This window comes from Rana temporaria, chromosome 1, assembly GCF_905171775.1.
Source record: "Rana temporaria chromosome 1, aRanTem1.1, whole genome shotgun sequence".
In the NCBI taxonomy this organism is placed as follows: domain Eukaryota; kingdom Metazoa; phylum Chordata; class Amphibia; order Anura; family Ranidae; genus Rana; species Rana temporaria.
Genome location: NC_053489.1, coordinates 253,055,870 through 253,072,352, shown reverse-complemented (window position 1 = coordinate 253,072,352; position 16,483 = coordinate 253,055,870). Strand labels below are relative to the sequence as shown.

Sequence of the window (16,483 nt, the reverse complement as noted above, 5' to 3'; positions counted from 1 at the left end):
CTATTTAGTGAAATCTGTTGTTTACTCCCATATACTTTGTTTTAATAGTTAAGAATAAAAAAGGCAAAATACTGGTGAGACTTGATGCTCAATGCATTGATACAAATGAGCAATGGAGTTGATGCTACAAGTTGTTAATTATAAAAATAGCCTATACAGTGTTCACAGTGAAATTTAAATAATTAATAATATTTATAATTTATTAATAAAGCTACACGCACCACTGTTCATTAATAATTTCAGTTGGTAAAGTAGAAAAAGACACTATATGGACTGGAAAGGTGCTCCCTGACAAACTACTCATACTTCATATATATACAAGTACTTCCACTTGTCATCTATTGCAAGTTTAGGTCCATAGTGAGAACTCTGCATATGCAGTCTGGCTTTTATAACATAACAGAACATTCTGAATACGAAACTGTGTCTTTCTAAAATATAATCTAATAAAGGATTACATTAATAGTGCTGTATATGCTTATGTACCTATGCAGGGAGTTTCAACTATAGACATTTAGAGTACGTTATCTTGTTGAAAGTTAACCAGCCTAACCGTATTGATTGCAGTATTTGTAAGTAGTGATGCTTTATACATTTATATTTATAATAATGATATACTATGTTGTTATCTGATTTTATCTCTGTACTAATTAATGTATTCTTCTCTTTTTGTTGCATTAAATGTATACTGATATATTAAGACCCCAGATAAGTAAAGACAGACATACTGAGTTTAGCAACATATGTTATACAAGAGTTTATTGAGAAATAAGCACATGACAGGACATGACAAACACAAATTAAATCCAGTGTTCCACACACCAGAAACATAGGGCAAGAATAAATGCAAGATGAGTTGAGATTACATACACAAGGGAACATGTTGGACATCTTGATACACAGTGTTAATACAATGCTGATTTTGTCATTGGTCTACTTTTCAATGTTGGCAGCATTTCCTCTTATCTGTTCTTAAATTACGAGTCTGACGAATCTCAAAATGGCAAAAACTGCATTGGCTTAACAATTGCTTAATTTTATGACATTAAAGCACTAAAGCTTGATGTTCCACACATCAAAATGATGATAGGTTGTGGGTAGAATTTCAATGGTAACAAAGGATAAAAAGAGAGTAAGCCACTGGGAGTACTTCAGATATATAAAAAAAAATAGCGCACAAAAATCATTTACCCCTGGTTTTCTTTATTTCTTTTGAAGTTATCTTCTTGAGTACGCCTGAGCAGGTATATGTTGCTCCTCTGTTCCATTCTGATTTACTAATAAGGGCTGTGGTGTACATAAGGTAGGTCTCACCATCTCCATCTAGCACGGGTTCAGTGTTTGTGTAATTAGTATCGTCAATAGGTACACCATTCTTCTTCCATTGCACATACACATCTTTGTGGCTGAATTGTTTAAGTATACAGGTTAGACCCACAAAGTCATACAAAGAAAGTTCCTCTGGTGCTGGCTGGAAACAATAAATTGTTGGTTCTGTTACGTCCTCTGTAGGAAATAAAAAAAAAATGTAATCTTAAAATGAATACAATGTATGTTTGCATTATTATACATGGAAATTACTTTTAAATCCAATAAAGGGTTTTTCACCCACAAGCTTCTTACAACTGGAATTGCGCAGATATATAGTTAAGTCAATAAGTGGTTCAGCTCATCAGCATCCACCCATGTCTAATATATCCATCCCCCTCAAATGTTGAATTTTTGCCTATTGTGTTCCTTAAATCAATATGTTCAGTAGAGGCCCAGTGAGGATGATGAGTACTTGTTCTAGTTCCATTAAAACACAGCATTCACTAATGGATTATATTGATGGACAGTTAATGTCAGAGACTGCAATATACCAGAGAACACTGTCCCGGGACAAGAGGTTTTTCTAATTTAAAATGGTCCTTTCAGGTCCAGTGCTAGATGACAATAAAGGTCTTAAGGCTTTTTTCCTTTATATATATATATAGACATATCAGGTGCAGGTGTATATCAGTAGATATTTGCTTTGAGACACTTTGTATTTAAAGGTCTGTATGGAGCTGTCTCTGATCTGACTCATTCAGATGTGTAATCTAGACATCAGCTATTGACCTTCGTAAGCAAGAGGCAGGAAAGCAGTTATTGCTACCATGGTGAACATAAAAAAAAGAGCTGAAACTCATAACTATAGTATATTCAATTGTATTCACCTTACTAATAGAAATACATTTAATGGATTTTGTAATCATAATAAATATATATTTATGCATAAATTATTACCATCTCTATATGTAATTGTTTTTTCTATGGGGGCTGGAAGGTCACTGTGTGATACAGTACAGGAAAACTGTTTTCCAGAATCCCAGTCAGCAACAGAAATCTTCAGGATACTTTTGACTGTGTATGTGCCATCAAATCCTTCCTCTGGTTCAAATCTGAAAACCTGAAGTCTTTTGCCATCCTCACGCTTCCACTTAAATTCTGTAGAATCTGTAGATGTTAGTTTTTCTACTATACAAGTAACTTTGGCTTCCTTGGTGATCAGTAAATCTTTTGGGGTAGGTGGCAAAATGACAACCTTTGGATGGGAGGTGGAGGACTCTAAAAAAAAAAATATAAAAAAGTTAATATAATATACTCATTGGTAGAAAAGTAAACAAAAGCATTGGCCTATAATGATCTTGAAAAGTCAAATGGTTACTATTTTATTTTAATGATCTTGGTTAGAACTCACCAATTAACTGTTTTGGATATTACTTAAAGCTGAACTCCGGGATAAGCAAATATTGTCTAAATACCAGATCTGTGTGTATTCTTACTTGAATCTTGGCGTGTTTTGTATATTTCTTCCAGTTCTGTGCAATAATCCAGTGTGAAACTTTGCCTTTGTGCATGAGCTTCCTTTAATTCTTCCCATGCTTCTTTCTCCTTGTGCAGGGAGACTGGTCATGTCTCCACCCCCTCCTGTAGTTTTCTGCAGACAGCCTGTAGTGAGTGGACCTGCTGGGCCCCTCCCACAGCCCTGCTCTCTGCACAGACTATTTGCAGCACAGTAATGAGTTAATGTTTAAAAGGTAATATCTAGGTTTGTAAAGCCTTTTATTGCACAAAAAGTAGATTCATATGCTTTGTGGCTATATATTTAGATGAAAAGCTTTTGTGTCCTGAGGCTTTAAACAATACATAGTAAACACTGATTATTCCTTTTTGGACAGATGTCAGATGTCCTTACAGTTTTAAATCCATGTTATAGAAGTGACTGGTTGGTTGCTATTTTAATAGTCATAAACTGTTTAAATGTCACCTCCTGAGCATCCCAGTTAATTCAAAGTGCAATTGGGCACTAGTGTCCCACACATATTTTCAATACGAAATGGTCTGTTTACTTAATACTTATAAATACTTATACTTATAAATAAATACTTAATATATAATGTTAAGGACATATAATATTATATATGTTGCTATCACAAAAGTTGCAGTTTTAATATAACAAACAATCTGAACATTTCTATTAAAGTGTAGCTTCCTTTTGGTCTGTTAAATTAGAATTATTTTGTGTTTTGTTATTTATGTTTGATAATTAAAAAAAAAACCTGTTGGTCCTTACAGAAATGATGTAAGTTAAAACCTTCATATACACTCTTGTATGTGCCGCACTGTAATCAAATTAGCATTATTTACAGTTCTCTCTATGATCACACATACATAACTCTATGTAAGGCTGGATTCACACCCATGCATTTTTTTGTGCTTTTTGAATTACAGAACGCGTTCCATATGAAACCATGTTAAATGGACTGTAGCACAAAACTGAATAGGTGTGAATCCAGCCTTAAAGAGGAAAGGAAGAAGTATCCTGTAGTCCTTAAACTGGCCACAGATGGATCTTTTTCTTCTTTTTTTTTTTGATAAGCTGGCAGGCTTATAAAAAACAAAAACAAAATGGATTCACTATGGATAGAGGAATCCTCCCAGTTATGTCATTGTATTCTGACTGCTGGGACTCCTCTGCTGTCAGAATACACTGATAAGCGCTGGAGCCGATTGGCTGCATGCACTAATCGAACATAAATTTTCCAACAGTCCCATTCAAGAAAAGTCGATTAATAGATCTGCTCCGCTTGAATAAGAATGGCTATAGATGGATCAAATTTGGCTGGTCCCTGTTTAACCAGACACATTTTGATCCATCTACTGTATGACAAGCTTTACATGTTACTGCCAGATTTCCAGGGGAAAATACAGGGAAAAAAATAAAAAAAAGGCCACTAAAAAAATTATATTTTTGTTCTTAGGTTTAGATACTCTATATCTTTTTTTGATCTTTTTACTAGTACATCTGTATTTCAAACCCTTTCAGCAATGACAATTGTTTGTGTTTACAGCAGAGTATGCTATTATTACCTGAACATCTGTGGATGCTATCTTCGTTTTTGCTGGAGCTTGGAGGGTGGTTAACTCTACAAGTGTAAGTGTCCCCAGAATTCCAATCCTCTTTGGGAACAGAAACTTGACTTCTAGATTCAAATTTCCCTTCGCTATCCTTGTATGGAGTGCTATTTGTTGGAGAAATAGAAGTTACTTTTCCATTTAAAAGCCACTGTATTTTAATTTCATCTGGAGTGTATCCACTGATGGCACAAACAAGTTCAACTGAACCAGTTTCCCCGCACGATCCTTGCAGAACTTTTACAGTGGGTTCGGAAGGTGGGATAGGTTCATCCGGAGTGCACTCTAAATAAACAGATAAAATATTAGCCAATTAAAACTTTTTTTGCAAAACACGGTTAATACCACAACAGTTCTATAAACATTCTCCAGTCTGTGATTGTCTCCTGAAGCATGTCCCCAGTCCCTAAACATCTCCTGTAGCATGTCTGTAATCTCTAACTATCTCTTGAAGCATGAGCATGTTCTGTAGCATGCCAATAGTCTCTGACATATCTTCTCTAGCATGTTCATAGCTTGGCACCAGATCCTGATCACATGACCACTATGACAGCCAATCACAATGATCATGTGATCAGGCAGACCTTCCCACCCCCTGAACATAACATCTCAGACAGTTAAAATGACGCCTAGGCTATGTTTTTAAGAGCCATGAGCTAAATAGCCTTACAATATTGGAAAAATGACTAGTAGAAGAAATTGTTTTGTTCTCACCTGGTATATCCTTGTTAATTTTTACACCTGTGGCCTTGTGATCCACATTACATGTATATTTGTTACTTTTCCAGTCAGATGTAGAAATAGTCAGAAGGCTGGCTGAGAGATATTGCCCGTTTCTACTAAGTATGTTTGGTGGGTTTCTAATTCCAGTAGTTATGGAACCTGAATTCCAAGTAACATCTACAGTAGGAGGAAGGTATCCAGTAGACAAGCACCCAATGGTGACTTCTGATAAGGAAGAAAAGCTGTCACAGCAGGGCAACATGGGGAAAACTGACGGAGCACTTGACTGAGCTGTGGATTATTAAAAGAATGCATTAGTCATCAGATCATATCTGAAATAAATATAGCAAACAAATCTCAATTTTGTCAACTCTACAAGGGAAAATATGATTATGCATGTAGTTATCAAGCAGTAAACATGCCTTTTGTTTGTTATAGATATTGCAAAAGATAAAGTCATGCAAAGTATTTATATTGTGTTGGAGTTAAAACTCCAAGAGTTTTAGGGGAAGCAAGTGGCAGATTTAAAAAGTGACAGTTAATACTGGGCTGGACTCGAAAATGAACATGCACCTAAGAGAGAAAAAGACCAACTCATGTAGGGCGGCATGTGGTTGCCATCATCCCTTAGTAATTAAACAATTGAAAAAAAACTCAAAATGAAATTGGGATTGCGGAGGTAACAAATAGAAACTTCAAAATTTAAAAACATTTTAAAAATGTATTACTAATAAATAAATTAGTAATAATACATTTGTATAATTTTTGTAAATTTTGAAGTTTCTATTTGTTGCCTCCACAATCCCAATTTCATTTTGAGTTTTTTTCAATTGTTTAATGAACATGCACCTTTCCTTTTTAACTCAATCCCACTATGCCATTATTCAGGATATCGCGAAAAGACAAAACCGGAGCAAAGAAAATAAATATAACACTGAAAAACTGAAAGTCTAAAGGCTGCTGACACAATATAGTCAATCGTGTTCACCTATGGAAAAACTCAAAAACAAATGTAACTTAAAGGAGTTGTAAATGCAGAAGGTTTTTTATCTTAATGCATTCTATGCATTAAGATAAAAAACCTTATGTGTGTAGCAGCCTCCCCAGCACCCCCTAATACTCACCTGAACCCTATCTCTATTCAGCAATGTCCACGATTCCCTTAACTGCCTGGGACTCTCCATACTGATTGGCTGAGACACTGCAGCAGTGCCATTGGCTCCCACAGCTGTCAATCAAAATCAGTTAGCCAATCAGGAGAGAGAGGGGGTAGGGCCAAAAGGCAGCTCCATGTCTGAATAGACACATGGAGCTGCAGCCCGTCTCGGGTGCCCCCATAGCAAGATGCTTGCTGTGGGGGGCACTCAACAGGAGGGAGGGGCCAGGAGCAGCAAAGAGGGACCAGAGAAAAGGAGGATCCGGGCTGCTATGCAGAAAGGAGGTAAGTATAACATGTTTGTTGTTTATTACATTTTTTAAAGGAGACTTTACAATTACTTTAAACATGAACACAAATAAAGTATTTAAAAAATATCAATGCTGCATAAAGCAGAAAAATGATCAGGAAACATCAATGCATGTAATTTCACATTGTTCCCAACTGTCCCTCATTTGGAGGGACTGTCCCTCTTTTGAGACCAAATCACGCCGCCCTCGTGCAGCCTCAGCTGTCTCTCTATTTTGGTGTGGTGAGCCCAGCTTGACACAAAATGCATTCTCTACAAAAAGTATTATGCTGCACTAAACTTTGTGTCCAACCTCTATATTATTACATTTGTTATTTATAAAAGCTAAAAGGAAAAATGGAGATTAAAACATGCACTTGTGTGGTTTAGCCAATTATTTTCTGCAGATTTTTGTGGTCGGTGTAACAAGGGCCATGGCAGGGATGTGTCCTTTGCCTACATACTGGGGTATATTTACTAAAACTGGAGCACTCAGAATTTGGTGAAGCTGTGCATGGTAGCAAATCACCTTCTGACTTCAGCTTGTTCAATTAAGCTTTGCCAATAAAACCTGGAAGCTGATTGGTTTCTATGCAAAGTTGTACCAGATTTTGCACTCTCCAGTTTTAGTAAATAACCCCACTGTGTGCTAAACACTTTAGAAAGTTGAAAAATATAAATTACATCTTGCAGGACATGTGAAAACCAGAATGTTTACGTCCTAGAATGGAAATAAATTGTTTCAGTAATCCACAGTATGGTATTAGAGTGTAAAACTTAAATATCAATATGAATAAGAATTTTGCTTCAGTTTGTATTGAAATATATGTACATTTTTGTTCCTCATCTAGGGAATCATGCTGTATTTCAGAAAAAAATGTGTCTCTTAAAACATTATGTTTGCTTTAAAGCTCTTTTATATCTTTACCCTTTAATTTCACAGGCATCTATGAATAAGGTTCTAGTGCTCAGACCCTTTCAGATATCAGGACTTTACTTATAATAAGATAATAAGATGCTAAGATAATCAGCAGATGAGCATCGTAGATCTAGTTATCACAAATGTGTCATAAAGGTGTGAACATCCTCATTATGACTGCTACACTAAATCTGCATCTTTATACTGTAGTCTGTTACCTTCATAATTACACATATCACATTTGCCTTAATACCTCTATTGTACTTAGTTGCTATTTCAAATCTGTTAAGACAATGAACTTTTAATTTATATTGCATCAATTGGGATCCACATGGAATTCCAAAATATCTTTCTGAAGTTCAATATAGGGATAATGAAAAATGCCACACTAACAATAAGGTGGCCATATTTGTCAGATGCGGTCTGTTGCTGCAACATGCATGTTACTGCAATGCATGTTACATGCGCTAGCACATTGCAGTGCTATTGATTTTGAGACACTAAGGTAACATTGCTTCAAAAAATGTTGTATATATGATTTGTGCATTGGCAGCATCTTGAAAATAAATAATGCATCACGTGTTAAAGCATGACACAATGCGCATTATCGCAGTGCACAAAAATACCCAAGGGTATAAACCTAGTGCCACTTTACCTCTCTATGGGCCAGATTCTCGTATAATGGCGTATCTATGCGGCGGCGTAACGTATCCGATTTACGTTACGCCGCCGCAACTTACACGGGCAAGTGCTGTATTCTCAAAGCACTTGCTCCGTAAGTTGCAGCGGCGTAGCGTAAATCGGCCGGCGTAAGCCCGCCTAATTCAAATGTGGAAGGGGGGGGCGTGTTTTATGTTAAACTACTGTGACCCGACGTGATTGACGTTTTTCACGAACGCCGCATGCGCCGTCCGTGGAAATCTCCCAGTGTGCATTGCTCCTAATACGCGGCAAGGACGTATTTGTTTTGACGTAGACGTAAATTACGTCCAGCCCCATTCACGGACGAGTTACGCAAACGACGTAACTTTTTAAAATTTTGACACGGGAACGACGGCCATACTTAACATTGGCTGCGCCTCATATAGCAGGGGCAACTTTATGCCGGGAAAAGCCTAACGTAAACATTGTAACTTTACTGCGACGGCCGCGCGTACGTTCGGGAATTCGCGTATCTAGCTAATTTGCATACTCGACGCGGAAATCGATGGAAGCGCCACCTAGCGGGCAAAAAAAAAATTGCAGTTTAGATCCGACGGCGTAAAAGACTTACGCCTGTCGGATCTAATGGATATCTATGCGTAACTGATTCTAAGAATCAGTTGCATAGATACGACGGGCCAGATTATGACTTACGGCGGCGTACATGGCACTGCGCCGTCGTAAGTCTATTGAGAATCTTAATATAAAAAAATTCTTAAGTAACACATGTTTAAATAAAATACCAGAGGACAAAATTAGTTTTCTAGAAGAACCTATAACGGAAATGGAAATTCGTAATAATTTAAAGGAGTTACCAAAGGGGAAAAGCCCAGGCCCCGATGGGCTAACAACTGCATACTATCAAAAGTTCAGTGACATTCTTGTCCCCAGGATGTGCTCCTATATAAATGGTATTGGTTTAAATTGGGATATCCGTCAAGAGGCTTTGGAAGCTGCCATTACAGTAATCCCTAAGATAGGTAAAGATCCCTCCTTATGTTCTAGTTTTAGACCCATCTCGCTATTAAATGCAGATGTAAAATTGTTCGCCAAAATCCTAGCAGGGAGAATGAAAATAATCATGAAAGATTTAGTACATACTGACCAAGTAGGTTTTGTCCCCGGGAGGGAAGGTAGGGACAACAGCATCAGAACACTTCTGTTGACACAGATAATAAAAGATAGTAAATCCCCAGGTCTACTCCTGTCTATAGATGCCGAAAAGGCTTTCGACAGGGTAGACTGGGGATTTCTATTGAACACATTGGAATTTATCGGGATCGGTCCAAAAATGATGGGGTGGATAAGCGCTTTGTATAAACACCCAACGGCAAGAGTTAAGGTGAACGGGACATTGTCAGGGTCATTCGAAATGTTCAATGGGACTAGACAGGGGTGCCCCCTGTCCCCTCTTTTATTCATTTTATCTTTGGAACCATTGCTGGCCGGGATTAGAAATAACCCCGACATCAGGGGGATTCAAACAAATGATGGGGAACATAAACTCGCAGCGTTCGCCGACGATATTTTATTATATATAACGAATCCAACTATAACACTCCCGAATCTATTAAAAACCCTCAAATTGTATGGAGATGTATCCAACTTTAAAATCAATCCTCTAAAATCAGAAATCCTTAATATTAGCGTGAACGCACAGGATATACGGAGATATAAGCAAGAGTTCCCATTTACCTGGAAAGATACCGAGATAAAATATTTGGGAGTCAATATTACTTCATCCCCTGACTTAATTTACCTGCAGAATTATATACCATTATTAAATGATATTAAAAAAGACCTAAAGAGAATTGCACTGAGACAAAGATCCCTACTAGGGAGAATAAACTGTTTTAAAATGTTTACACTCCCTAAGATACTATATATAATGCAAATGTTACCAATTGCATTACCGGGTGTCTATTTTAAAATACTAAAACAGTTACTAAATAGGTTCATATGGCGAAACAAAAAGGTGCGCATAAGTATGGAGGTGTTAACTAGAGATAAGGAACATGGTGGTCTGGGGGTACCGGATATTTACACATATTATAGGGCTATACACATGGCACGGGTGATCGATTGGGTCAGAGATAACAAAGAGAAAAGGTGGGTGAGAATAGAAAGTTGTTCAAATAAGTCACGGTTAGGAAAAGAGATTTGGATACCGCCACATTTTAGACAAATAAATCCGCACATGCACCAAATCACATTGGCATCCACGTTTATATGGGATAGGGCACATAAAAAACATCGATGGGGCTATAATTCCCCACTAATCCCTCTATATGACACACTTTTTTTTATACCAGGGAAAATGGACCTGTTTGGTAATTGGATTAAAAAACCACATGCACAATTAAAAGATATATTAAAAGATGGCAAAATTCTTACCTACCAGGAACTAAGTAAAAAAAAAGATTTGTTTGAGTTGAACAGGTGGCGATACCAGCAGTTGACGCATTTCGTGGATTCCCTCCCCTCCCCCCTGAGATCAGATAGACACTTGCTTCCTTTGGAGCGCCTGTGTTCCGCCCCAGGGGGAAGGGGCGCGATTTCCGCAATTTATAAAATATTGATGCGATTAAAAGACCCCGGCCTCCCTCATTATATTAATAAATGGGAAGAGGAATTGGGAACGGGTAAAACCGAGATAGAGGTCAGGAAAATATTAGAAAGGACCCATACGACCTCATTTAATTGTGCACTGATCGAAATGAATTTCAAGTGTTTAGCACGATGGTATATAACCCCGGCCATAGCACACCGTTATCAAGACGACACCTCCAAAAATTGCTGGAGGGGCTGTCTTGAAGTGGGAACTATGTCACATATATGGTGGACCTGCCCAAAAATCAAAACATACTGGAATAATATATTATTGGTAATTGAGGAGATAACCGGAATTAAAATACCTCCTGATCCATGGGTCTGCTTGTTCCATGGGACAGAAATGTCAACTAAACAGTACATGAGAACTTTACTTCCTCACGTACTAGATGCAGCAAAGAGTCTGATTCCCAAACAATGGAAGGACCCTATGAGCCCGACAGAGAAGAGTTGGTTTTGCAGAATCAATGACATATATTATGCTGAACAGCTCAGGTTTTTGGGAGAGGAAGGAGAAGGCGGATTTAAACGAAAATGGCAGGACTGGGCCAACTTTAAACTTACACCAAGGTATATTGACAGGATGATCAGATGATTTGACATAGAGTAGGAAGATTATCGGGCAAAGAGTGATTCAATAGGAGACTGACTTCCGGAGGTAGGGGAGGGTGGGTAGGTGGGGAGAAGGGCGGGGGGTGACATGAGGGTGGGATGAGGGTTTGTTTGGCTTGGGAAAAAAAAAAAAAAAAAAAAAAAAAAAAAAAAAGAGAATCTGGGCCTATGTATATTGAAACAGTGGACTTCTTGTTACCCTATTTAAACACATATTTTTTAGGCCATCCAATACATATTATTTCTTTATTACTTTACCTCTATTTATCTGTTTCCAGATTTTTCTCATGTTGCTTCTGACAACACTATCTTCACCAAAGTAGTTACCCCTGTTTGCATATCAATGCTGCAATGTGTTACTTAAGATAAGAAGCTCCTTGGTCTTTATCTGACATTACATACTAAAATATACCCCCTGCCATAAGAATACGTCTCAACAAAATTGTTTTTATCAAGCAAATTAATGGACTAAAAAAAATACAGAAAACAGTTTGACCAATCCATGAAACAACACAGGCTACCACACCACCCTGGGCACTTGCCAAATGGTGGGACAGCTAAACAGTAGAGTAAAATTGTCCTCAGCTAGCAATGTACACTGCTCTACACAACCGGAAATCTGAGCAACCCTACATCCACAAAACAATGCACTGCATGATTGCACTGGTGGCCCATACCCAATGCTGTGATTTTGACACATATTCATCTGATTTTAGAAACTAATATATATATAAACTAATATAATAAATAGCTAAGGAATATTTTGAAGTTCCTGTTGTGGGGTAGCTAAATGATCCTGAACATGCTGTTACAGCTTTTTGGTTCTGAACTGAGCCAATGAAAGTGCATAATCCACACATAGCATTTTAGGGGCAATGAAAGCACTGGTATCCCAAGATTCATGACCATAGCTTTCATGGCACAGCTACCACCACAGGTGATGATACAATACTCCAATTTTTTTATTCATGATTTTTGGACTACAGTGAAGTTAAGGAAGAGCAAACTTTGTTTAGCTCTATACTATTCAGGTTTCAGTGAGCTATAGCTTGTCTTGTAGTTCTATGCTGGTTTGCCATTAATTTTCTGCAACTTTGGTAACTTAGGACTGAATTTTCCATCTCTAGTGAGTAAAGTTTACCACCTACAATAAGCCACGTTCAATAGTATGTTTGCATCACCCTGGCATTCCATATATCGTCCTCTTTTGGGGGCAGTTAACTAAAGCCTGTACTGAACCACTATCTGTATACTTTAGAAGGCTGTAGCCCACAGCTCTAGTGTTTTCTTGTTTGGAGCTGAATTACTATCTGTTTATTTTAGCAAATGATAGCCTACAGCATGGGTGCCCAACCGATGGCCCTCTGATGTGGCCCGTCACCTCCTGCTCTGGGATGGTGGGTCGACAAGCCCAGATTACGGGGGCCCCGGCCACTAGATGAAGCAGAGTCGATGCTTTCTGTATAGCACCGGCTTCTGTCTCAGGTGGAGTGATACCAAATGTGCTTCGCCTGTGACAGTTCCCAGCGCGATACAGGAAGCATCGGCTCTGCTCTCTACTGCAGCCGTATGCTTCCTCCAGCAACGCTCCTGTCACACTGATGGCAGGTCTGGGAGATCAAGAACCAGCCACCAGTACACAGAAATACCAGCCAGCAGTACCCAGAAGTACCACACAGCAGTACCCAGAAGTATCACTCAGCAGTACCCAGCAATACACACCAGTACCCAGAAGTACCAGCCAACAGTACTCAGAAGTACCACCCAGCAGTACCCAGCCATACACACCAGTACCCAGAAGTACCAGCAAACAGTACCCAGAAGTACCAGCGACCAGTACCCAGCAGTACCAGCCAGCAGTACCCAGAAGTACCAGCCAGCAATACAAAAAGTACCCACCAGTACCAGCCAGCAGTATCCAGAAGTACCAGCCAGCACCACCCACCAGTACCCAGAGGCACCACTCACCAGTACCCAAAAGTACCCACAAGTACCCAAAAGTACCCACCAGAACCCAGAAGCACCAGCCAGCAGTACCCAAAAGAACCACCCAGAAGTACCAGCCAGCAGTACCCACAGGCATCACCCAGCAGTACCAAAAAGTACCCAGAAGTACTAGCCAGCAGTACCCACAGGCACCACCCAGCAGTACCAAAAAGTACCCAGAAGTACCAGCCAGCAGTACCAAGAAATACCAGCCACCAGTACCCAGAAGTATCAGCCACTAGTACCCAGAAGTACCAGCTAGCAGTACCCACAAGCACCACCCAGCAGTACCAAAAATTACCCAGAAGTACCAGCCAGCAGTACCCAGAAGTACCAGCCAGCATTACCCAGCAGTACCAGCTAGCAGTACCCAGCAGTACCCACCAGTATCAGCCAGCAGTACCACAAGTACCAGCCAGCAGTAGCCACCAGTACCAGCCAGCAGTACCCACCAGTACTACTCGCCAGCAGTACTTTGCAGTACCAACCAGCAGTACCCACCAGTACCAGCCGGAAGTACCCACCAGTACTGGCCCTCAGCACTTGCCAGTACCAGCCAGCAGTACTTTCCAGCAGTACCCACCAGTACCAGCCAATGGTACCCACCCATACCAGAAAGCAGTACCCACCAGTACCAGCCATCAGTACCAGCCAGTACCAGCCAGCAGGACCCACAAACTGTACCCGCCCCGAAGGACAGCCTCAGCAGCCACCAGCCATACCCATGTAGGAGACAGCAGCAGCCAGCGATACCTGCAGGAATCCTGAGGAAAAAGTGAAGATTGAGGTCAGTTAAAGTGCAGGTAAACCACAGTGCATCAGTGTGAAATCAGCCATTCACATGATCACCTCTATAGAGTGGCAGATTTAAACTGACCTGCGTCCTTTTACACCCGCCTATCTCCAATCCGATCTGCTTAAAAAACAGAAGGGGATCTGTCCCTTTCTGTCTCGGTGGCTCGGAGGGCCCATAGAGTAGAACGGGTTGTGTCCCTGTCTGCTCTGCCTATACAGAGTGGATACAGACCTGTCATCTGCCCGCTCTGCTCATTGTGGCCTGTGACCAGCTGCCAAGTTGGTAAAGTGGCCCTCGCTCTTTCAAAGGTTGGGCACCCCTGGCCTACAGCTTTTAAAACCAAGCTGCAAGCTTATAGTGCATTCTACTATTCCTATGCTTATTTTAATTAGTTAAAACCTTTAAAGCATACACATTTTATGCCCTGCTCCCAAATGTTACAGTGATATAGCCTACCATGCCTTATGTTACCTACAATACATTATTCCATCCTTGTGCTTGGTAACATTTCCTATAGTCAGCCATACCATAGCTCACATGTTGGCATAATGCCCTTATGTTACCTCCAATTTTTTCTACAATTCATTATTCTGTCCTTGATAAAATCTCCTGTAGCCTGATATGCCATTGCTACAGAAAGATAAAAATGTAGGTGATACCTTATTAACACAATCTTGGCTTACAATTCCTACCTTTTAGCAAGTGATAGCCCACAGCTTTTTGAACCAAGCTGCTTGCTTATAGTGCATTCTACTATTCCTATGCACATTTTAATTGGTTATAACCTTTAAAGCATACACAATTTAAGCCCTGCTCACAAATGTCAGAGTGATATAGCCTACCATGCCCTGTTTCCTCCACTTCTTCCTACAATACATTATTCTCTCCTTGCGCTTGGTAAAATTTCCTGTAGCCTGCCAGACCAGCGTTCATATGTTGACACAGTGCCCTATGTTATCTCCACGTTTTGCTACAATGCATTATTCTGTCCTTGGTAAAATCTCCTGTAGCCTGCCATGCCATTGCTACAGAAAGATAAAAATGTAGGTGATACCGAACACAATCTTGGCTTACAATGCTTAACCTTCAGCAAGTGATAGCCCACAGCCTTTTAAACCAAGCTGCTAGCTTATAGCTTATTTTAATTAGTCATAATAACCTTTTAAAGGATACACATTTTAAGCCCTGATCCCAAATGTCAGAGTGATATAGCCTACCGTGCCCTATGTTTCCTCCACCTTTCCCTACAATGCATTATTCTGCCATTGTGCTTGGTAAAATTCCCTATAGCCAGCCATACCATAGCTCACGTGTTGGCATAATGTTACCCTTCACTTTTTACAGCAATTTGTTTTTCTGTCCTTGTGCTTGGTAAAATCTCCTGTAGCCTGCCATGCCATTACTACAAAAAGATAAAAATGTAGGCGATACCTTATTAACACTATCTTGGCTTACAATGCTTAACTTTAAGCAAGTGATTGCCCACAACTTTTTGAACCAAGCTGCATGCTTATAGTGCACCCTGCTATTTGTATGCTTGTTTAAATTGGCTATAGCCTTTAAAGCATACACATTGTCTGCTCAATTGTCTACCCTCCATCCTGGCTTACAACACACTATACTATTTCTGTGCTAATTTTTCTAGCTGTTGGCACAACAAACCGTATTATTTTACACCATACCTGTAGCAAATCCATATACTTGTATGTATAGCCTCCATCCCTGCTTTGAAGTGTCATTATAACCCTACGCTTATTCCAGAAAGTTATAGTATCCCATGGTATGTGTATAGTAAACCCTTCACCTGTGGCTCTTTTTTGGCTGGTTACCATTTGCTGCTGTTCCTGCACTGATTTTAATACATATCTGTGTTATAGTGCTATAGCTTACTATGCCCTATGTCCATTGCATTTTTCTGCCCTTGTGCTTGGTAAAATCTCATGTAGCCTGCAATACCATAGCTACAGTGAAGTAAAGATGTAGGTAATACCTTTTGTGTGGCTAATTGTATATAGTTTAGGTGCAAGCTATCACAATCAATTAGTCTCCTTCTCCAGGAGACTAATTGATTGTGGTTTACATTACCAAAGTTACAGTAAGCCCTGAACGTATAGTTTTCTTCTGCTCCTGGTCTTCTATTCTTCTATCCTTATGCTGATTTCTCATGTTCCAGATCCCCTTTCTGCCCTTCTATTCTATTCTAGCAACCACCTTTGTATACTCACCATAGGTATGCATGTATATTTATTA

At 39.5% G+C, this 16,483-nt stretch overlaps 1 gene segment (V, D, J or C); it reads right to left on the bottom strand.

Annotated features, from left to right (window-relative positions):
* Window positions 1-732: 732 nt before the first annotated feature.
* Window positions 733-16,483, bottom strand: part of LOC120940889 — a 201,324-nt gene continuing 185,573 nt past the window's right edge. Inside the window, 4 exon segments of the C gene segment in view lie at window positions 733-1,506; window positions 2,269-2,589; window positions 4,396-4,725; window positions 5,155-5,454. Of these exon segments, the coding sequence occupies window positions 1,184-1,506; window positions 2,269-2,589; window positions 4,396-4,725; window positions 5,155-5,425 (1,245 nt within the window).